The 22122-nt window shown below is 42.7% G+C and overlaps 2 protein-coding genes across 5 annotated transcripts in view; one reads left to right on the top strand and one right to left on the bottom strand.

The window, feature by feature from the left end:
• Window positions 1-292: 292 nt before the first annotated feature.
• Lrrc51 (leucine rich repeat containing 51) lies at window positions 293-14463 on the bottom strand. 4 transcript variants are annotated; one of them, XM_071616451.1, is made up of 7 exons: window positions 14351-14463; window positions 7557-7640; window positions 5923-5985; window positions 5169-5303; window positions 2293-2498; window positions 1223-1371; window positions 293-534 (listed from the first exon to the last, which is right to left on the bottom strand). In XM_071616451.1, the coding sequence occupies exons 4-7, from the start codon at window positions 5248-5250 to the stop codon at window positions 336-338; spliced, it is 636 nt and encodes a 211-aa protein (XP_071472552.1). In that variant the 5' UTR covers window positions 5251-5303; window positions 5923-5985; window positions 7557-7640; window positions 14351-14463; the 3' UTR covers window positions 293-335. The 4 variants fall into 4 exon arrangements, with proteins under 4 accessions (XP_071472552.1, XP_071472553.1, XP_071472551.1 ...); XM_071616452.1 differs by lacking the exon at window positions 7557-7640 and having other exon boundaries at window positions 5923-6006; XM_071616450.1 differs by lacking the exon at window positions 7557-7640.
• Window positions 14464-14705: 242 nt separating this feature from the next.
• Numa1 (nuclear mitotic apparatus protein 1) overlaps window positions 14706-22122 on the top strand; it is an 80251-nt gene continuing 72834 nt past the window's right edge. Inside the window, exon 1 of the mRNA XM_071616444.1 lies at window positions 14706-14780. The gene's annotated coding sequence lies outside the window, so the exon portion shown is untranslated. The remainder of the gene's footprint in view (window positions 14781-22122) is intronic.

Raw genomic sequence — 22122 nt, 5'->3', positions numbered from 1 at the left:
TGAGGCAGTTATGAATGCTGGAGACCCTGCTTCAGGCTCAGTGGAATTACAATAGCGCTAGGGGTGGAGGAGACCAGATTCTGCTAGGGATGCTTAATAAGGACCCAGCAAGCAAATGTTTTCAAAATCAGAAGATCTTTTTATCAAATGAAATCTTTTTTTTTTTTTTTTTGGTACTGGGAATTGAACCCAGGGACATTTAACCACTGAGCCATATCCCCAGCCCTTTTTATTTTTTGAGATAGGATCTTGCTAAGTTGCTGAAGCCTTAAAAAGTTGTTGAGGCTGGCTTTGAACCTGTGATCCTCCTGCCTCGGCTTCCCAAACTGCTGGGATTAATAGGCATGCCTGGCTATGAAATGGAATCTTAAGCAGAATACCAACATATAAATATTAAGAGTAGGACTACTGTGATCTGATTGAAGTAGAACATAGCCCATCTTCTGGGCCTGTCTTTGAGGCCTCTGTCGCAGCTCCAAGAACCTGGCATTCTGTGAAGAATTTGGGAAATGCTGATCTCTAATCCCATGATATCTAAGTTGAAGAGAAAAGAGGGGCCCAGAGAAGCTAGATAAGTTTTCCAAGGACACATGCAAACCCAAGTCCCCTGTGTCTCTGGGCAGCAGGCCTTTCCCACCATTGCCTGCCTCAATGAAGTAATATTAGAGCTACTGGCAGTTGCTGGAGTTGGAGGGCATCTTTGCAAGGTACAAGTGACTTCTACTCTGAACAACAGCTCAAATCATTTATTCTCAAACTAAGCTGACTAGCTTCAGGCCTTCAGGACTGCTGGGGTCCTGGGAACCTCAGAGTGCATCCTACTTGATCCGGGCCTTCTTGGGCTTGATGTTCATGCGTTTCCAGACTTCAGCTGTGGTACGGTCTGCTTTGGTGACCCCACTGAAGTCGAATGTGGTGATACGGGGCAGGGTGCACAGCACATATTGCCTGTAGGGAAGACTTGGGCTGGGGGCCTGCCCCCCCACCAGAATCCCCTTCCCCTCCACCTGTTGCTGCTCTTTTCCCTCACTGCAAGGAATGGAGGGACCTGAATATGGTGTGAGAGAGACTGGGTTCATCCAAACTGATAGCAAGAAATGCTTATAGTTCTCCCTTCCCAGGTTTACATGTGGTAGAAGAATGGTCTTGGATTTCCTGTCTCCCCTTCTGTGGTCTCCCAGGGGAGCCCAACTGAATCCCAGCTCAGGGACAGGATACTTACCTATACCCCTTCTCTTCCTCTATGGGGTTACCATGGAGTGTCAAGCTTCGAAGCCGAGGAAGGACAGCTAACTTACTCACTTCCCCCAGGCTCTGGATACTGTTTCCATGAAGATAGAGGACACTCAGATTGAAGAATGTTGTTAGGATCTGTTAGGGAGGAAACCGAAAGACAGTCTGGCAAGACCCTTGATTTCTGCTCAGGACTAACTTGCTGGCAAAAAAAGGAAGAGTTTGGGGAACAACTTGCCCTCTATTCCAATCCTTATAGCTATATTGGAGGATTCTAACCTACTTTAATTTACCTTTTAAGGGCTAGAGGGATATCACATTGAAATAGAACTGTGATCTCAGGAAAGAAGGTATGGGGACCTTCTGTCTTGGACAGGAGGTATAGGCCCCTAGTCCCATCACTGCTACTGTCTGGCCAGGTGATGGCTCTCCTGCTGGTCCCTGAGCCTTACTTGCTGCTTCACTAAAGACCTTCCCACTTGAGGTGAACTAAAAGTCTTATCACAGCAAGGGACCAGAGTACAGAGTATCATGCTAGGTACATAAGAGAAACTTTTAAGATATTAGTTAAATTAAGATCACTATATCAGGGCTACAGTCTCCCCATTTCTTAAAACATGAACCAGAAGTTGCAAAAAGTAAGTGTTGTACTTTTCTATCTACCTCATTCATAGCAGAACTCAGCATGAGACATAGTAGGTACCCAGTAATGACAGCTACAATTTTGCTTCAGCTATCCATGTGCCACTTGGTTCTTGTATCTTTTCATTTAATCCTTACAAAACCTTTATGATGCTGGCATATTATCCTGATTTTTCAGACAGGAAGGTTGAGGTTTTAAGAGGTTATGTGGCTTGCCCAAAGTCACAGTTAAGAGGCAAAGCCAAGGTTGGAATCTGCATCTGTGTGACCTTAAAGCCATGTGCTTTATACTACACCATGCTGCTTGTTTAACTTCCTTCATAAGATGGTAGAGAGGCTGGGGGATGGACAGTGGCCTTACCCTACCCGCCTCTCCATTCTCACCCCTTGACTGAACTCCTACAGCTAGAAACTCACAGGGTCAATGGAAGTCAGGTCATTGAAAGACAAGTCAATCCAGGCCAGGTTCTCTGGGTGCTCCAGGATCTGTGAAGCCACCTGGGTGAAGTCTTTCAGGTCATTGAGGACGTTGTTGTTCAGCCACAGGGACTGGGTCAATGACTTTCCTGACTTTGAATGCTTCAGTGGTCGGAGCCCTACCCTTGGCTCCTCGCTTATCAGATCTGTGAAGACAAAGTATGGCTTGGGTATATCATCTTTGCTTTTCTGGAAGGAACAAATCTGTCAAGATGAGCATCCCCAGATATAACCGAAGGGCTAACAGGCCATAACACTATGCTTGAGTTTAGAGTGACCCCTGTTCCATAAGCTCTTATCAATCAATGCAAGATTTAACTATGGGGTCAAAAACTTCCCATCCCAAACTCTTGGCTTTCCAGGTTCAGATGGTCTCGTGTCTGTGGTATCATTGAGTCCTCTGTGTACCACCTCTGTGTGGAGTTAGGAATGAGCAAAGCCACTTCTATTTTTTTTTTTTGGTACTGGGGATTGAACCCAGGGGCTGGGTTCACTGAACCACATCCCTAGCCCTTTTTTATATTTTATTTTAGAGACGCAACGTCTTGCTGAATTACTTAGGCTGGCTTTGAACTTGTGATCCTCTGGTCTCAGCCTCCTGAGCCACCGGGATTACAGGTGTGTGCCACTGCACCCGGTGGTAATTCTATTTTATAGATGAGGAAATCTAAGAACTAGAGTTGTTGGGCTTGAACCAGGAAGATGACAGCCCAAATATCAAGAGTTGTCCACTAGTGGTACACATAGAATTTAATTCAATAGAATTCACCCTGATGGTCCTCCTTGTCTTCTGATGGTGAGCTACAATGTCTAAAATATTGGATATATGATAGTGAACACAACAAGAGATAGTTCATGCCAGGCTCTCTGTGAACAATAGGGAAGGGATAAAGCAGATGTTTGTGTCTTGGAGGAGCTGGTTCAGGTAAAATGGAAGCAAACTGGCAGTATAGTATGATGAGTGCTTCTCCTCACTCAGTCTAGGAGCTCAGGGAAGTTTCCCAGGGAAGGTGAAGCCTGAGCTGGACCTCAGTGGAGATGTTAACTAGGCAAAGAATGTGAACAGCACAAGCAAAGCTACAGAACTGTAGAACAGCACGAGGGAGTGTGCACATGCACACTACATAAGAAGGGAAAAGGAAGCAAACCAAATTGTTTTCCCTCCTTCCAGTACTGGAGATTAAACCCAGGGTTATACATACTAGGTCATCATTTTACTGAACTACATGCCAGTGCATTTTGTTTTGTTTTTGGATACGAGTCTTGCTAAGTTAGTTACTTGTCTGGTCTCAACATTTTTTTTTCCTTTCTTTTGGTATGGTTCTGGGGGCACTCTACCACCAAGCTACATCTCCAACCCCTTTTTAAAATTTTATTTTGAGACAAGGTCAACTAAATTGCCAAGGTTAGCCTTGAATTTGTGATCCTCCTACCTTGGGCTCCTGAGTTGTTGGGATTACAGATGTGTGCCACCACAACTGTCTCAATCATGAGTCTTAAATGCCAAGCTAAGGGTTTGGGGCTTTTTCCTATAGGTGATGGGAAGGAACTGACGCATTTAAAGCAAAGGAGATGGTTCAGATTTTTCACTTGAAAGCTCACTGTGAAGCTTCCAATTCAAGTATAGATTTTAGGGGGTGGGTGGCATGAAAAGACCAATTTGGCTCTGTCAGTCATCTAAGCAAGAGATGAGAGGGACATAAAATCAACATGACTTGGCCAACTGGATGTGAAGATAGTATAATAGTATATTCAATGGTGGTACTCAGTTTTTTTTTTTTTTTTGGGTGACTGGGTGGATGCCAGTTCTGTTATCTCATAAAGAACTAGTATAAGGTGTACAAGTTAGGGAACAGAGACTCTCCAGAGAGTGAGAATAGAGACAAGGGTCAAGGAGGAAGAGGAAGCCATAAAAGAACTTAACAAGTAATTATGGGATGACAGGGAGAACCAGGAAAGAACAGTTTTAAATATGTCCAGGGAGTCTGGCAGAAGCCAGAATGGAGTGAGTTCCAGAGTGAATGGGAGGAAAGGAAGTATAAGAAGGTAGCCTTAACAACCACCTCAGAAAGTTTGGCTGAGGAGGAGAGACATATCCAACACTCCCACCCCCACTTCATTTTTCAAAAATGAGGTCCATAAGACAGATGGACCTTGCTTAGGCACATAGTCAATTGCAGAGTCAGAACTAGACACCAGTTTGGGTTTTGGGTCCTTATTCCCTCTTGCCCCTAAGCACCCCCTTGTTTTTTCTTTCTTTTTTTTTTTTTAATCAGTCTAAAGGGGAAGGAAGTATTTGCCAAACCTAGCCAGCATGTCTTCACATTCCCTTCCATTCTCTTATTAGACACACTGTTCCCACCCTCACCCACCACTAACTCTCCTCTCCTCAGTTTCAGGTCAGGCAGCATCCACTAGGTGGCTGTCTGTCATAATCCTGGAGTAGGTGGGATCCTGAGGTGGCAGAAGGGTACTGGAGCAGAGTACCACTGCTTGTGAAGAGACTCCTAATCCTGCCTCCCTCCCCACACCTGAGAACCTTCAAATGAAATGAGTTAGGTGAATAAAAATTAAAAGTCAGGAGCTCAGTGTGCTTGCACAGCATGTGTGAGGTCTTGGGTTTGATCCCTGGCACCAGCGGGAGAGGGCAAAAAAATCTCCCATTTCCTTCTTATCCTGCAAAGATAACAACAACAAATCTGCAAGTGTATGTGCAGAGTCTTCTTAGACTTTTAAGTGGAAGACTGGTCCCTCCTTAGGGACCATACCAGGCCTGCTGCCATGGTGAGTGGGAGTGCTGGATTTTGTGGGCTGACCTTGGATCACGTGGATGCTTCTGAAGGAGTAGTCGAGAGGGGGCTCCTGCACCGAAGTGTTCTTATAGTCCCGTTTGCTCATAGTTCAGGCCATCATTCATCAGGTGCAAGCATGGGCCTTGGTAGTCCGGGTTCCTAGGAGGACAGAGAACACATGTTTCCAGGTACAAGGTACATCCAAACTTCAATTTCCCCATAGCCTTCCATCCCTGCTTTCTACTCTCCATTCTAGTAGGCCTGCCCAGCTGCATTTCCATTTTAAGATATTAATCATTATTTCTTGCATTTGTAAGGCACTTCTCAAAGCACCTTCACATCTCTTAGAACTCATTTCATAGTTATAAACACCCATTTCTATTTTCTAGAGAAAGAAATGAGACCCAAGGGGTAAAGGACTTGCCCAGAGTTAAGCCAGTGAGTCAGTGGACTGCAATAACAAGTCTCCTGAATCCTATTCAAAGTCTTTCTGCTACTCCATAGTAGTTACCACGGAGACCATCTTCATACCTACCCTCTGGTGACATCAACTGTGTTATTCTATTGCTTAATAAACCCTTGAGGGCCAGCACTGAATCTGGTTGGTGTCTGAGAGCCCTTCCCATTTCTGATCCAGCTGGGGATTTGCTACCTTCTTTCCTCAGCTTGTTGGTCAGCCACATCACCTTTCTATCCAAAGACCCTACTCTCAACCACATCCAGAGTGTAGCCATACATATAAACACACACATAAAACCAGATTCTACTTCTCACTCACCTGTCACTGATGACTGAAACTCCACCATTAGGGATTCGTTCCTTTGGGTTCAGGGTTTGTTCCCTGTTAAAATGGAAATTCACTCTGAGAGGGGTAAACATAAAGTTACCAGTTATTTGCAATGTGGTGTGAATTGTCTTATCAGATCCTTTCCAGTATATTAGCTAAAGTAAATCTGAGAACAGGTTTTTACTGGAGATGGGCAAGCTACAGAATACTACTTACCTGGGATGAAGAGAGCTGAAAAAACTCATTTTGCCAAGGAGGTTTTTTTTCTTTCTTTCTTTTTTTTTTTTTTTTTGTGAATCATACAAACAAAAGACAAATAGATGGACAAGTGCATGTCCTAGTTAACCTCCCCCTTTTGCACATCATCTACTGCTGTCACCTCCTCTGCATTAATACTTTCCCTCCTTTCCAAAAGGATGAGGTTTTCAGTAACACACTGTTAAAGCAGGATGATCTGTAGAACGGTGCTGTCCAATAGAGATATAATAAAAATCACAATTGCAAGCTTCATATGTAATTTTTAACATGTAATTAAATTAGGAGCAATAATAAAGTAAAATTAAACTAATTTCATCTCAAATTTTTATTTAATCCAATATATCCAAAATATTCAGCATGTAATCAATATTAGAAATTACTAAGATATTTTACATTATGCCCCCCCATCCCAATTTGAATTAGCTACTTGTGACTAATGGCTATACTGGACAATGCAGATGCAGAAAAATAAATGTGGAAAAGAAAGATCAGAAAGTAGATTAAAGGAAGAGATGTATCAGGGACTTTAATAATCTACACTTAGCTGGGCACAGTGGTACATGTCTGTAATCCCAGCAACATGAGGGGCTGAGGCAGGATTGCAAGTTTAAGGTCAGCCTCAGCAATTTGGCAAGGCCCTAAGCAACTTAGCCAGACCCTGTCTCAAATAAAAAGGGTTGGGGATGTAGCTCAGTGGTCGTGTGGGTTCAATCCCCAGTATCACACACATAAAACCTATGACTATATGTAGTTCCAAAATTCCTGGCAGCTAAAGCAAAAAGGAAAACCTTGGACTATTTAGTTTTCATCACTGTATTCAAAGAATAAATTATTCTATGTGCAGAGACAATGAAACTGGCAAGTTTTGTTTTGTTTTTGGTACTGGAGATTGAACCTAGGGCCACTCTATCACTGAACCACACCCACAGCCCTTTTTTTTTTTTAATTTTTGTTTTTAAATTTTGAGATAGGGTCTCACTGAGTTTCTTAGGGCCTGAGTTCCTGAAGCTGATCTTGAATATGCAATCCTCCTGCCTCAAGCCTCCTGAGTCACTGGGATTACAGGTGTATGCCACCATGCCTGATGGGAAGTATTCTTAAAATGGAATTTCTGGGGGCTGGGACTTTAGCTTAGTGGTAAAGCACTTGCTCTGGGATGCTTGAGGCCATAAGTTTGATCCTCAACAATACCAAAATAAACAAATGGATTTTCTATTAAAAACCAAGGACCTGAAATACAGTACAAATAAATTCATTTTTTGGTGATTTAATGTAGGCAAGGATAGAGTTTAGTAGGTTTAGAGGGTTACAAAGGGAATGTCTTGCTTTCAAAAAGTAGCAGTCTCACCAGGCACAGTGGTGCATACCTGTAATCCCAGTGACTTGGGAGGCCGAGGCAGGAGGATCACAAGTTCAAGGCCAGCCTCAGCAATTTGGCAAGGCCCAAGACTCTGTCTCAAAAAATACAAAGGTCTGGGGGTGAAGCTCAGTTGTAAAGCACCTCTGGGTTCAATCCCTTTGAATTCCCCCAACCCCCCAAAATATAGCAATCTCATCTGAGCTTTGGGGAAGTGCCAGCTTGAGTCACACAACAGCTGAATTCTCTGTTGAGTGGTGGACTGGCCCCATGGACATGTGCTGTTGATTAGGGAGACCTGAATCTTTAGATATCAAATCTATAGGCAGAATGTGATGAATGACAGGGACATAGGAGCTGGTGTTGGAGACTGAGACCAGGAACCCAGAGTCTCTTCAAAGAACAACAGAAGCATGACAGGGGTGTGGTCGATCTAGAGCAGGTTACCAACTATGTGGAGGAGTAGGAGATCCTGATTTCTACTCTGGAGATAACCATGATTGTCACTGGAGATAGAAGGTCCTGGGAGCGGAAAGTCAAGCTGAAACAGAAGGCGGAACTGGCAAAAGTCACAAGGAGGAAGATTTGGGGCTGGCTAAGAAGATCCCACAAGTAGCAGCAGAATGGATTTTGTAGGAACACATAGACAATGTGGTAGAGGCTCTTATTGCCCTAACTGACAGGTACTTTCTTAGACATGCTGGATTAACATTACAATAAGAATTTTTTGTCTTGAGTTGGCCATGCTGGTACACACATATAGGCCCAGTGACTCTGGAGGCTGAGGCAGCAGGATTGCAAGTTCGAGGCCTGCTTCAGCAACTTCATGTGAGACCCTGTCTCAAAATTAAAAAAAAAAAAAAAGGACTGGGGATATAGCTTAGTGGTAAGACACCCATGAGTTCAATCCCCAGTCCTCCCTGCAAAAAAGAAAAAAAGTTTTTTTTTTTTTTTAAGTCTTATTCCATTTTGTCCCATCATCCCAGTTGTGGAACACCTATAAAAATTTATAGTGGAGGGACTGGGGTTGCAGCTCAGTGATAGATAACTTGCCTTGCATGCATGAGGCACCGGGTTCAAAACTCAGCACCACATAAATATAAACAACTAAAGATAAGTGTCCATCTACAACTAAAAAAAAAATATAGTGGAGCCAGGTGTAGTGGTACACACCTGTAACCCCAGCAGCTTGGGAAGCTGAGACAGGAGGATTGCAAGTTCAAAGCCAGCCTCAGCAAAAGCAAGGCACTAAGCAACTCAGTGAGACTTTTTCTCTAAATAAAGTACAAAATAGGGCTGGGGATGTGGCTCAGTGGCTGAGTGCCCCTGAGTTCAATCTTTGATACCAAAAGAAAAAGAAAATCATAGTGGTGCAGTGGCACAGACCTGTAATCCCAGTGGCTCAGGAGGCTGAGGCAGTAGGATTGCAAGTTCAAGGCCAATCTCAGCAACTTAGTGAGACCCTGTCTTAAAATAAAAAATAAAAAGGGCTGGGGAGGTAACTCAGTGGTAAAGTGCTTCTGGGTTTAATCCCCAGTATCCTTCCCAAATTAATAGTGTATAGTACATAATATACTATATATATATATATATATATATATATATATATATATATATATATGTGTGTGTGTGTGTGTGTGTGTGTGTATATAAACACATATATAAGCTTTGGACTGTATTTCCAATCTATTTTAATGCACCTGTGTCAACAGACTGAATATTTGCACAGAATTGAAACCTGAGACTTAATGGGTTAAAAAAAATCTACAGGTACTCAACAAAGCAAATAGCAAATGAAACCTAGCTTAGAGTCCTTCCCACATCAGCACCTGTAACAGGTTTGATGCCTTTGAGTAAGACCGAATATTCCTCTCAAAATATGTACTGGGTTGGAACCCTAGAATTCTATACCACTGAACATGGATTTTACCTTAAAATACTGAAGGGCATATTTTTACAGTTAATCTCCTTAGTAACCATAGACTCTCAGTGCATCCTAAGACCTAATTTTGTGTAGCTCCTGATGAATTTTCTAAATGAGTTAGTAGTAAAAATTGAGCCCTAAGAAGCTGATCAGATTTGCTTGTTGGAAAGAGTTATTAGCTTTCTCCATTTAAACAGGTTTAAATGGAGGTTGTGAGCTAGCGTCTTATCCATCATCTTACACAGAACCTGGTTTATGACAGGCAATCAGGAAACTTGTGGGATGAATGAAAGAAAAACTGCCTCGTACAGGATTTCTGTTTTCTGTTTTGGGAGACTCGATGCTAAGCTGTTCTAACAATTGGTTCCCAGGTTCAGCTGTTTCATTCCACACTTCATTCACAGTAAGATATCAATTCAATACTGCAAACATTTGTTGAGTGCCTGCTGCCCTGTGCCTGACCAAAAGGAATGAAGCCAAGTACAAATAATAGAACCCTGTCATGAGCACAGAAAGACCTGCTGGGTTTCTATTGATTGTGGCAAACCGGCCAGCATCCAGTTTCCAGTAACAGCTGCCTGCTTAGTGAATACTCTTTCGTGTTTCAACACTCAGCTCCAGTGTACCTTCTTTTATAAAGTCTTTCTTTTCCAGATAAAATTGATCAGTGCATCCTGAATTAGACTGATTGCTTTGATGGTCCCTATTCATGGTCTCCCCTGTATCCATCCCTTTTTGCCCTATACCTTTGTAGTTCCATCTCTCTTTGATGCTGGGTTCAGCATTTTAACATGTTCTGTCCAATGGGATGTTGATAAACATGAAGCTAACAAACTTTAAAGCAGAGATTGCTCTCTGCTAGTGCCGTGAGAACGTGGCTGGCCTTTTGGAATGATATGAGAGATGTACAGGTGATCAACATGTGAAAGAGAGCCAGTGATCCCAGCTGGGGCCATCCCAAAATAGGCTATGGAGAGCCACCCAACCTACAGATGACTGCAGTCACATGATGAGGTTAGCCATGACCAAAACCATACAACTAAGAGACACAGAAGCAAGAATAAATGCTTATTGTTGTAAGCCACTGTGTTTTAGGATGCTTTGTTATACAGCAATAGCAAACTGATGCTTACCCCCACTGTACTTTGAACAAAATTTCATCATAGCTTGTTTGCTCACCTGTGAAATGAACACAAATCCTATCTTGGAATCTATTATGTGGCCTACAACAAGAGCTCAATAAATGTAAACAGTTGTTGTCTCTGTACTCATTTCTTTTTGTATTGGAGACTGAATCTAGGAGTGCTTCACCACTGAGCCACATCCCCAGTCCTTTTAAAATATTTATTTATTTATTTAACTGGGGATTGAATTCAGGGGTGCTCAACCACTAAGCCATATTCCCACCCATATTTTGTATTTTATTTAGAGACAGGGTTTTGCTGAGTTGCTTAGGGTCTTTCCAAGTTGCTGAGGGTGATTTTGATCTTGTGGTCCTCTTGCCTCAGTCTCCCAAGTCACTGAGATTACAGGCATGTACCACGACACCCGGCTCTCATACCCTTTTTACCAGCTGCAGAGTATTCCATAGAATCTTTCATACTTTTAACCTTATTTATCCAGCTCCAAATTGACACAGATTTGTTTCCAGTTTGGGGAAATTACTAACAACTTGAATTTGATTTACTGCCAGTCTATTTCTGCCCTGTCTCAGACAGGTAATAACAGAAAGTTACGGGAAGCTTTGAGGAATAACCAGGTGGGGAACTTGGAAGACTGATCAGCCTAGCTTACTACTTGTAGACTACAGGTAGGAGAAAAACCAAAGAATGTTGGAAAAATCTGTTACATAATCTAATGTATTCTGGCAAGTTATATTCCCAGGTGCCAAAGGGAAGCTCAAGATTCAGCCTGGTCTACACTCTGCTCCCATCTCATATCCTCACCTCTACCTGCAGTTCAGCCAAATGCAACAATTCACAGCAAATTCTCTGCACCTGCCTCTAGGCCTTTGGAAAAGTTTCTCCTTTTACTCTCTATTTGGAATATAGATTCTTTCTTTATCCGTTTTATTCTTGTTCGTCCTTACTTTAGGACTTATCTTAGGATTCCACTTTTCTGAGAAGCTTACCCTTATCCCCAAATCTCGACATGGAACTTCTTTTCTTGGTTTCCATAATGCCCTATATTTATTGCCACCACAGCACTCATAACACTATAATTATCTGCTTGTTCTTTATATGATTATAAACTCCACCAGGGCAGGAACCATATTTTTCTCATAGTTGAATCTCATAGTGGTGGCAAGCAGCAGGTACTTAATACCTAAAAAACTGCAAATGAATTATATTACAAGGAGAAGGACATGAGGTTGCTCTAATTTAGGGATATGATATTTTCATTACTGAAGAACTGATTGACAACTCTAAAAGATAAAGTACAGGGGGAGAAAATACAGGATAGGAGGGGGAAGAGCATTTCAGGGGTTGGGGGTGTAGCTCAGTGGTATTGCACACTTAGCATGCACAAAGCCCTGGGTGCAATCCCCAGCAACAAAAGAAAAAGAAAAGCATTTCAGACAGAAGTCACAGCTTGAAGACCTTAAAGAAGGATATGTAACTGAAGTGAGAAGTAGGTATTATGATTAGAGTAGAGGTTAGAGAGTGGGCAGGAGCCACCCTGAGATGTTGCATTATGTTAAGAGCAATAGAAAGCCACAAACTATACATTTAAATGAGGTTGGGGTGGGAGAGTGAATATCATCAGGTTTGATTTTGAAGGATTAATTTGGTTACAGTTCACAAAATGGCTGGGAAGGAAGGCAAGAAGGATGTGGACTAGAAAAAGATATTTAGGAAGTTAAGCTGGCTGGACTTAATGATAGATGAAGAATGGAAGAAGTATGAAAGATAACTTGGCCTGGGTATGGTGAATCCCAGCTATTTGAGAGGTGGAGGCAGGATGATTGAAAATTTAAGACCAGTCTAGGCAACTCAGCAAGACTGTTGTCTTTTTATTTTTTTTTTAGTTGTAGATGGACACAATACCTTTATTTTGTTTATTTAGTTTTTTTATGTGGTGCTGGGGATGGAACCCAGTGACTCACGCATGCTAGGCAAGTGCTCTACCACTGAGCCACAAACCCGGCACCAGACTAGTACTGGGGGGGGGATACTTGGGTTTGGGGCTTATTATATATTGTGGGACCACTGGAAGACATTCAGGCTTGGAGGGGAGGGTTGAGGGTTGGGTTGGAGTGGTGTACAGATGGTTGCCTTTGAGTTATCTTTTTTTTTTTTTAATTTTTAATATTTATTTTTTTTTTTTTAGTTTTTGGCGGTGTATGTGGTGCTGAGGATCAAACCGGGGCCTCACGCATGCGAGGGGAGCGCGCTACCACTTGAGCCACATCCTCAGCCCTGCCTTTGAGATATCTTGAAGGAGATAATGAAGGATGCAATTGGCTATACGGATATAGAACATAGATATGAGGGCTGAGCTGGATACACTGCATACAGGTGACAAATGAAAATTGTGGGTGGGAGGAGGACTCAAGAAGAGAAGATAAAGTGAGGTGGGAAGCAGACAAAGGACCAACCCTGGCCAGGCCTGTAATTTCATCAATTTGGGAGGCTGAGGAAGGAGGACCAGAAGTTTGAGGACAGCCTCAGCAACTTAGCAAGAAAGATCTGCCTCAAAATTTTAAAAAAAAAATAAATAAATAAATAAAAAAGGGCTGGGGTGTAATTCAGTGGTGAACCACCGAGTTCAATCCCCAGTACAAACAAACAAGCAAGCAAACAAAAACAAGCCTGGAAGAACTTTAAGACAGGAATGGGTCAATAATCAGGTCTAGCTACTTATGGGCACTTCAGAACACAGGGGTTGTTAGCCATATTGTTTTCTGTTTAAATATCTTCAATTCCTAGTGTCTTTAGTCTCTCTAGTTCCCTTTCTCATTAAAACTTTCAGGGAAGGACCTGAAACTCATTCAGGCTTAAGTATAAATAGCCCAAAGTAGGCCATACAGGTTCCTTTTCTCTGGGGCAGTTTAACCCATTTCTTGGAAAAAGCCTTTAAGATATATAGAGACAGTACGTTTAAGCTAAAGAGATGTGGTTGGAACTTGAAGAACTGGAGTCTACTTATAGCTTTATTACTGATTTGATGTGTGGCCTTGGGCAAGTCATTTCAATGGGTTTTGGTTTTCCAGTCTGTGAAATGGGGATAAACATTCTTGACTCACAGATAGATCTGTTATGAGCATAAAGAGACTGAAAGAGCTAGGTGTGTTACTAAATGCAACAACTCTGTCACGAGGACTGCAAAAGGAAATGAAGCTTAATTACTGAGCTTCAAGAAGCAGACCATGAAGGTGTAGGAAGAAGAGGTTAATTTGGAGATACTTGCAGTGTGTATGGGAGGAACATGCAGACGTTCTGAGAATGGATCTTACTGTTTGGAAGAGGAAGGAAAGTGACCCTTCAAGCTTCATAAAATTTCCACATCTCCAAGAATTCGGGGCCATGATTTAGTCTATCTAGTGCTATTCCCCTGTCTCGGTTCCTCTGAGGAAAACCAACTCCAGATTTCCGATCTCCTAGGTGAGTTTGGGACTTGAGGCATGCGTCCTGGAAACCTTGATGTTGCGATAGGGGGTTAGGAAGCACCCTTAAATCTGTATGGGCATGTATCTCAGCGCTCTTCCCCTCTCCTACCCCCCCAGTCTATCCTATATGGTGGAGTGTTGAGTTCACTGTGAAAGGGGGTTAGGATTGGGAGAAGGTCTCTGATTAGGGAGTTTTCTAGTTCTTTTGTGGAGCCCCTCCCCTCTCTATAGTGTTCTGGTTCCCTTGTTCCTGTTTTCCCGCCCGACTCACCTACAGTCGCTTCCGCTCCAGCCACTGCGCCCCACTACTTTTAGGGTTACTAATCGCAACTCTCCTTGGCAACTACCTGCGTCACCACGCCCCAGCTGGAGCCATAACCACGATGCCTAACAGGGACCTGTAGCTGGTGGGGCGGGGCCCCAGGGTGGTGCTGGGATTCGTAGTTCTTTAACCCTCAAGTCCAGGTCGGGGGGCCGGAAGTGTGACACGACTTCGCCTTTCCCAGTGGCCCTCACACTTCCTTTTCCTGGGTCCTCAAGCGTACCCTTAGAACGACAGCAGCTGACAGGGGCCAATCAGAGGGCGGCGCGAAGGGGCGGGGCCATAGTTTAAACTAATTGTGTACTGCCACTGCTGGCGCGAGTCCGCGGCGAGCGGCGACCGCGGGGAGCGCGTGGCGCGGAGCGGGAGTCGCGGCCAGGTAACCGGCGCGGGCCCACTGCTCGTGTGTGGCCTGGGCGCCCGCAGGGATGCCCAGGCCTAAAGGGGTGCTGGAGAGGTCGGTGCGAGCGGAAGCCCTTCTTGGTGACCGAGTCTAAAAGGGGACAGTCAATCGGGGGTAAGGCTTGTGGGAGGGAAGCTGTGGGAGGGCCTAAGGGGGAGGGCCTGTTTGGGGGCGTGTCCGTGGGATTTTGTCTGAGGGCGACCGGGATGGCGGGTAGTGCAAGTTCCTGAAAGGACTGTAATCGAGGGGTCCTGTAACGGAAAGTCCTCGCCTGTTATTGTCAACAACAGTACCACTAAACATTGCCTGAGCGCCCACTGCGTTTCTAGCATTGTGTTGCACCCTTTATAAGAATCATATTTTTAACAATTTGTCTAGAAACCTTGTTATACTTAGTTTATTACAGGTGGGGACCTTGAGGTATATAATGTTTAATTTGTCCAGTATTACATAGCTAGTGCGAGTTTGGCTCCAGTTGGGATTTTGAGGGTTGGGCATAAATTAGAACTGGGGAAGGGACTAGGTCCGGGTGCGTGTTGTCTTGACTAGGTGATTTATTTAGAGTCTCATTTTTCATATGGTGTCAATTATGATCTTACCTACTTCCTGGGTTGTTGTGAGGTTCAAATCAGGAAAGGTGTTTCATGCTAGCACTTTGGAGAATTCAAATTTAAGACCTCTAAATGTGTGAAAGTCGTGGGTGGGAGAGAATCTGAGTTGTTGCCTCCTGTGCGTACCATACCCTCTTTTGCTTACCTCTGAGGTAGTGCTTGTCATTTGGTATTGTTAGTCTCTTTGTGTGTTTGTTGGCTCCTCTAGACAATGAGAGACTGTTTTTTTTTGGACATTGTATCCTGATGGCTATGTAAGATTTGAGCATGTCAGGGCCATTAATGTGTGCCTTGGAATGATGTGTTTTGGGGGGATGAAAGGCAGTAGGAGCCTGGCTTTCCCCTCTTCCTTTAGTGAATTTTGAACCTTAGTGTTAAGCTATTCTGTCTATTTTTTTTTTAAATTTATTTTTTAGTTGTAGTGGGACACAACAACTTCATTCTATCTATCTATTTATTTATTAATTATGTGGTGCTGAGGATTGAATCCAGGGTCGCACATGTGCAGGAGCGCTTTATCACTGAGCCACAACCCCAGCCCAACCTATCCTCTTTCTTGGAATGGCACTGTCTTCTGAAAATGTAATAACTTTTACTTGGTTAAATAAACACTTACCTTTCTCCTGGGTCTTTTACCTGGTTCTTTGTTTCCAAAGTTCTGGGTTCTCAGGTGTGTTACTACTCTGTGATGGGCAGGAACTTTTTTTTTTTTTTTAATATTTATTTTCTGGTGTAGATGGACACAACATAATGCATTTTATTTTTATGTGGTGCTGAGGATCGAACCCGGGTCCCGCTCGTGATAGACGAGCGCTCTATCGCTGAGCCAGAATCCCACCCCAGGAACTTTTTTTCCTGGGGGCTATGGGGGAGTTACTAGAAATTGAATCCAGGAATGCTTTTCCATTATGTTGTATCCCCACTCCTTTTTTTGTTTTGTTTTGTTTTCCCCACTCCTTTTTATTTTTAATTTGAGACAGGGTTTCACTAAATTGCTGAGGCTGGCCTGGAGTTAATGATCCCCTGCTAGATTGGAGATCTTTACCCCTGTGAATATACAGGAACCCAGGCAAGCATTCAGATAATATGAGGAAGCTTTCAGTGGGTTTATGTGTTCCCTCCCTCTGTTCCTGTGTGGTATCTTCTCCTTTAGAGGAAAAAACACAAAGCACTCTTTTGGTACAAATTCAAGAAAATGATGACTAATTGCAATGACTGAATCTTAGTCCAAAGCCAAAAGTTGTACTCCCCCAAAGCTATAAGATCTTACCTTAAAGCTCATTGAGAAACATATTTAGAGCTCAGCATGGTGGCCACTGTAATCCTAGTGACTTGGGAGGCTGAGGCAAGAGGATCTCAAGTTCCAGGCCAGCCTCAGCAATTTAACAAAACCCTGTCTTAAAAACAAACAAACAAACTTGGGGTATAGCTGAGTGGTAAAGCACCCCTGGTTTAATCCCCAGTACCCAAAAGAAAAAGAAAGAAAATCTATTTAGAATGTTATTTTTTTGACTTGTGGAATATGGAAGTGGGAAGAATGCCTTGAACTAAGACTTGAGTTCTAGAAGTGTTAGGATGGGGCTGGGTGGGGCGAGGTGGCAAAGCCCAGCTTCACATGGCTAAATACAGCTGATCAGGAGCTATTTTGATGGCTGTGCCCAATTGATCAAAGCCATTGGTCAGAATGTATTGGGGCCAACTCAGCTTCTTACCTTCTGTATACTACACATATCAAAAAGTGTTGATCAGAATCAAAATGAGCACTTCTGAGAATGAGACTGTTCCAAAGAAATCTGTATTAATGTTGAGTGATTTTTTTTTTTGTAATGCTGAGGAGGGAATGCAGAGCCTTGTGCATGCTTAGCAAGGACTCTACCACTAAGATACATCTTCACCTTGAATAATTCTAATTAATAATTGTTTTGTGCTGTTAGTGATTATTTCATTTTACCCATATGTATTTGCTGTTACCAATCTTTCTTGCAGTTTATTCTTTTCTTTTTGTTGAATAGATGTATACATCCTTTAGGTGTTTACTTTAGTAAGGATATATTAATGATAAACACTTTATTGGAAAACATCTTTGTTTTATCTTCATTTTTGATTGTTTAGCTGTGTTCTGTTTCTAATTATTTTTTCTTAGCACTTTAAAAATGTAATTTCAGGATTTTTGTTGTTATTTTTTGAGAATTATGCTTACAATTTTTTACTATGCTTCAATTTCTTTCTTTTTTTTTTTGTTGTTGTTGTTTTGTTTTTTGTGATACTGGGAATTGAACCCAAGGGCTTGCACATGTTAGGGTAAGCAATCTACTACTGAGTTACATCCTCACCTCCCCCCACCCCCTAATCAGCGATTGAACCCAAAAAACCCAGCCTTTTTTTTTTCTTTTCCCCCTTCCTTTTCTTTTTTATTTTGAGACAAGTTTTCACTGAATTGCTTAGGGACTTGCTAAATTTGCAGAGGCTGACTTTGAAATTGTGGTTGTCCTGCTTCAGCCTCCTGGGTGGCTGGGATTATAGGCGTGAGGCACCACACCTGGCGTCAACCTTTTTAAAATATTATTTTGAGATAGTCTTGCTAAGCTGCTCAGACTGGCCTCAAATTTGTGTTCATACTGTTACAGCCTCTCAAATGGCAGGGATTACAGGGGTGTGCCACTGTACAGGTCTGTGCTCCCAATTTAACCATCTCTTAATATGGTGAGCTCAATAAATGAAATAGTTTTGAACTTTTGTTGGGAGGGTGAAAAGACAAAAAGAGACTTTAATAGCAGCTTTGATATAATTGCATTAAATAGCTTCCTCATTCAGGATAAAAAAGAAAAGGCAAGAAGGTTGAGGTTATCAGAACCTAGAAGTGAAGTCTGGAGGGATTTGGAGGAGCTATACCCAGATTCTCTGAGGAAAGGGTGTTGCCTAGTGCTGCTGGTTTCTTGGGAGCTAACTGGAGGATCTAGGAGTCAGACTCAGTGGAGCCCTGTGTTGAGAGCCACAGCCGAGTCGGGATGGCGCCTGGCTTTGCCAGAAGGAGTGGTGAGAGGTGACGCCAGTGAGCCATTAAGATGATGATAATTAAATTAAGCTGAGTTCTCGCGGGGTTCCCGTGGAGTTTGTGCGGAGCCCGGTGGTGGGTGAGAGAGTTCCTGGGAAGCATGCGTGGAGTGCGGGTGAGAGTTCGGGCAATAAAGTAGTTCCTGTTTGAACCTACAAGTGCCTCCTGGCGGCTCAGTTATTTTGTGCCCAGCCAGACTGTGGCATTTGGTGGCCCGTGCGGGGGATGCCTGAAGCTTGGGGGTAAGTGAAATTGCTCGCCCCTGAGGGAGAGAATGGGTGACCATTTCAAAAAACAATGTGTTCTTGTTTTGTTTCAAGCTGCCTGTCCCTAGAACTTTCTCAGGCAAACTGGGGAAAATGGTTGGCTCAAGGTTTGAAGTTGTTCGCCCCTGAGGAAGAGATAGAGATAGACCACAAATGCACAGGTCAAGAAAATGGAAAAACTGATACAACGATTTTTTGTTCCGTTTTGCTTCGGTTTTGTTTTGTGTTATCTTGTTGGGTTGCGTTATTTTTATAGCAGAAATATGGAATTAAAAATTAGTAAAAAACAAACCGAAAGAGTGTTAAGTAAATTGTTAGAGGAAGGAGGCACCCCAGTAAAATCAAGAACAGTTAGGGCATACATTGATAAAATACAAAAATGTAGCCCATGGTTCATTAAAAAGGGGTTATTAAATATATCACAATGGAACCATCATGGTGAAGATTTAAAAAGGATAAAAAAGGAAAGCCCAGGAACTCTGCCAGTTGGCACATTACCATTATGGACGTTGGTACAATCTTGTTTGCTTAGTCAGGAGAAGACATTTTAGATCAAGTAAAAGAGAAGGTCTCTCGAGCTAGTCAGACAGAGGAAGAAAATTTAAAGGAGGAAGAGCTATCAGGGGAAAAGTTACAACAGGAGGCTGCTACTAACACCTTTCTATCACCAGAGGGTGTAAGTGTCCAACCAATAGCTCCACCTATGGAGACAACATATGCTGGGGGCCCCCAACCCCCATAGTTGATAGATGGGATCCTGAGACAGGACCTCAAAGATTAGCATGCCCTGTATTTGAGCAGGCAGGAGGGCATAGAATTCACCGTGCTTTAGATTTCAAAACAGTGAAGCAGCTGAAAGAGGCTGTAACAACCTATGGTCCCCAAGCACCCTTCACTGTAAGTATGGTCGAATCCATTACCAACTTGGACACGACGCCAGCAGATTGGACTAGTATGTGCAAAGCTGTGCTAAATGGAGGACAATATCTGTTATGGAAGGTTGCCAATCAGGAATTTTGCACGGAGACGGCTAGGCGAAATGCAGCAGCCGGTTATCCTCAGAGAAATCTAGATATGTTGTTAGGAAAGGGACCTTATGAGGTTCAGCAGCAACAAATTGGATATGATCCTGCCATATACTCACAAATTGCTGCAGATGCGGTTAGGGCATGGAAGACTTTACAAGGACATGGACATTTACAAGGTCAATTATCTAAGGTAATACAAGGAGCTAATGAACCTTACGCTAAATTTGTAGATAGGCTTATTCAAACAGCTACCAGAGTTTTTGGGGATACAAAACAAGCAATGCCATTAATTAAACAGCTAGCCTATGAACAAGCAAATTGATGGTGCAAGGAGGCCATTAGACCATGGAAACATGAAGATTTAAACACATATATTAAATTATGTAGAGACATTAATGAACAGGGGCAAGTCTTGGCCTCTGCAGTACAACAGGCTTTAAATGCCAGGCCAAAAACATGCTACAATTGTGAACAAACAGGACATTTTTAAAAGGAGTTGCCCCATAGGAGGAGGGTTTAACAAAACTAGGTATCAAAGAGGTAGAATACCGGGTATTTGCCCACAATGCCATAGAGGGAGACATTGGGCTAATGAATGCCGTTCTCAAACCACCATACAGGGTACTCCATTATCAAAAAGCGGGCAAGGACGAGGTGTTTACTCACGATATCGTGGAGAAAAGCATCGGGCTCCATTGCCAAAAAACGGACAGGGGGGCCCAATGCTCCTGGGCCCATGACCACAAATATGCGGGGCATTGGAGGAACCCAGCAACACCATCAAGGTAGTGCCCAGGACACATTATCCATTAGATACCTCATTAGACAAACCAGAGGGAGCACAGGATTGGACATCTGCGCCTCGGCCAGAGCAGTACTAACTCCAGAGATGGGAGTTCAAATCATTCCCACAGGGGTAAAAGGACCTCTTCCCCAAGGAACAGTAGGCTTATTATTGGGACGTAGTTCTTCTACTCTAAAAGGACTTATGATAAGTCCTGGGGTAATTGATCCTGATTATGAAGGTGAAATAAAAATTATAGCCAGTTCTCCAAGGGGTATATCAGTAATTTCACCAGGAGATAGAATAGCACAGTTATTAATAATACCCAGCCTACATGATAAATTTTCCAGCCGTAGTATAGAAAGGGGTTCCAGGGGATTAGGCTCCACAGGTGTAGATTGGGCTATGCTTGCTTTAAATTTAGATTCTCGCCTCATGCTAAAACTAAATATTTAAGAACATGAATTTAATGGGCTGCTGGATACAGGTGCAGACCTTAGCATCATCTCTCATCAAGAATGGCCAAAACATTGGCCGTTACAACAAGCCACTCAAACGCTTCGAGGCCTAGGAGTGGCAACTAATCCCCATAGAAGTGCAATGGTATTAGATTGGAAGGATCCTGAAGGATGTGAAGGAACTATACAGCCATATGTATTGGATCATCTTCCTATAAATTTGTGGGGACGAGATGTCCTAGATCAATTAGGTTTGACATTAACAAATAAAATCAATCCAAATGCGCCCACTATTATGGCTAGACAAGGTTTTAGGAAAGGAAAAAGATTAGGAGAACAAGAACAAGGTATAGCACCAATACAAATAGATCAAGGAACAGACAGACATGGATTGGGTTTTCAGGAGGGGTCACTGAGATAATAAAAATTACTTGGAAATCAGAAAGGCCAGTATGGTTTCCTCAGTGGCCCCTGACTAAAGAAAAGATACAAGCAGCCCATGACCTGGTCAAACAACAATTAGTGGAGGGACATATACAACCTTCTGTATCTCCCCATAATACTCCCATTTTTGTCATCAAAAAGAAATCTGGTAAATGGAGATTATTGCAAGATTTAAGAGCCATTAATAATGAGATGGTTATTATGGGACCTGCTCAATCGGGGATTCCTCAATTGTCTGCTTTGCCAAACCCTGGTATGTTTTAGTTATAGATATTAAAGATTTTTTTTTTCAATTCCAATTCATCCTGAGGATAGTCCACGTTTTGCATTTATTGTCCCTGCGTTGAATCATGAAGGTCCTGATCAGAGATATGAATGGAAAGTACTCCCTCAAGGGATGGCTAACAGCCCAACTATGTGTCAAATTTATGTTAACAAAGCAATCCAGCTACTTAGAAATCCAGATCCTGAACTATAAATATCTCAGTATATGGACGATGTATTATTAGCACACAAAGATAAAAACACATTGCTAAAATGTTATGCCACACTTACAAATTTATTAAAATATTATAATCTAGAGATAGCAATAGATAAAGTAAAATTAAAGTTTCCAATTAATTATTTAGGAGTTCTATTATCCTCAACCATGGTCCGTCCACCAAAAATTCA

Source organism: Marmota flaviventris, chromosome 9, assembly GCF_047511675.1.
Source record: "Marmota flaviventris isolate mMarFla1 chromosome 9, mMarFla1.hap1, whole genome shotgun sequence".
NCBI classification, from domain to species: domain Eukaryota; kingdom Metazoa; phylum Chordata; class Mammalia; order Rodentia; family Sciuridae; genus Marmota; species Marmota flaviventris.
The sequence above is the reverse complement of the archived record's forward strand: the minus strand, read 5'-3'. Positions and strand labels throughout refer to the sequence as shown.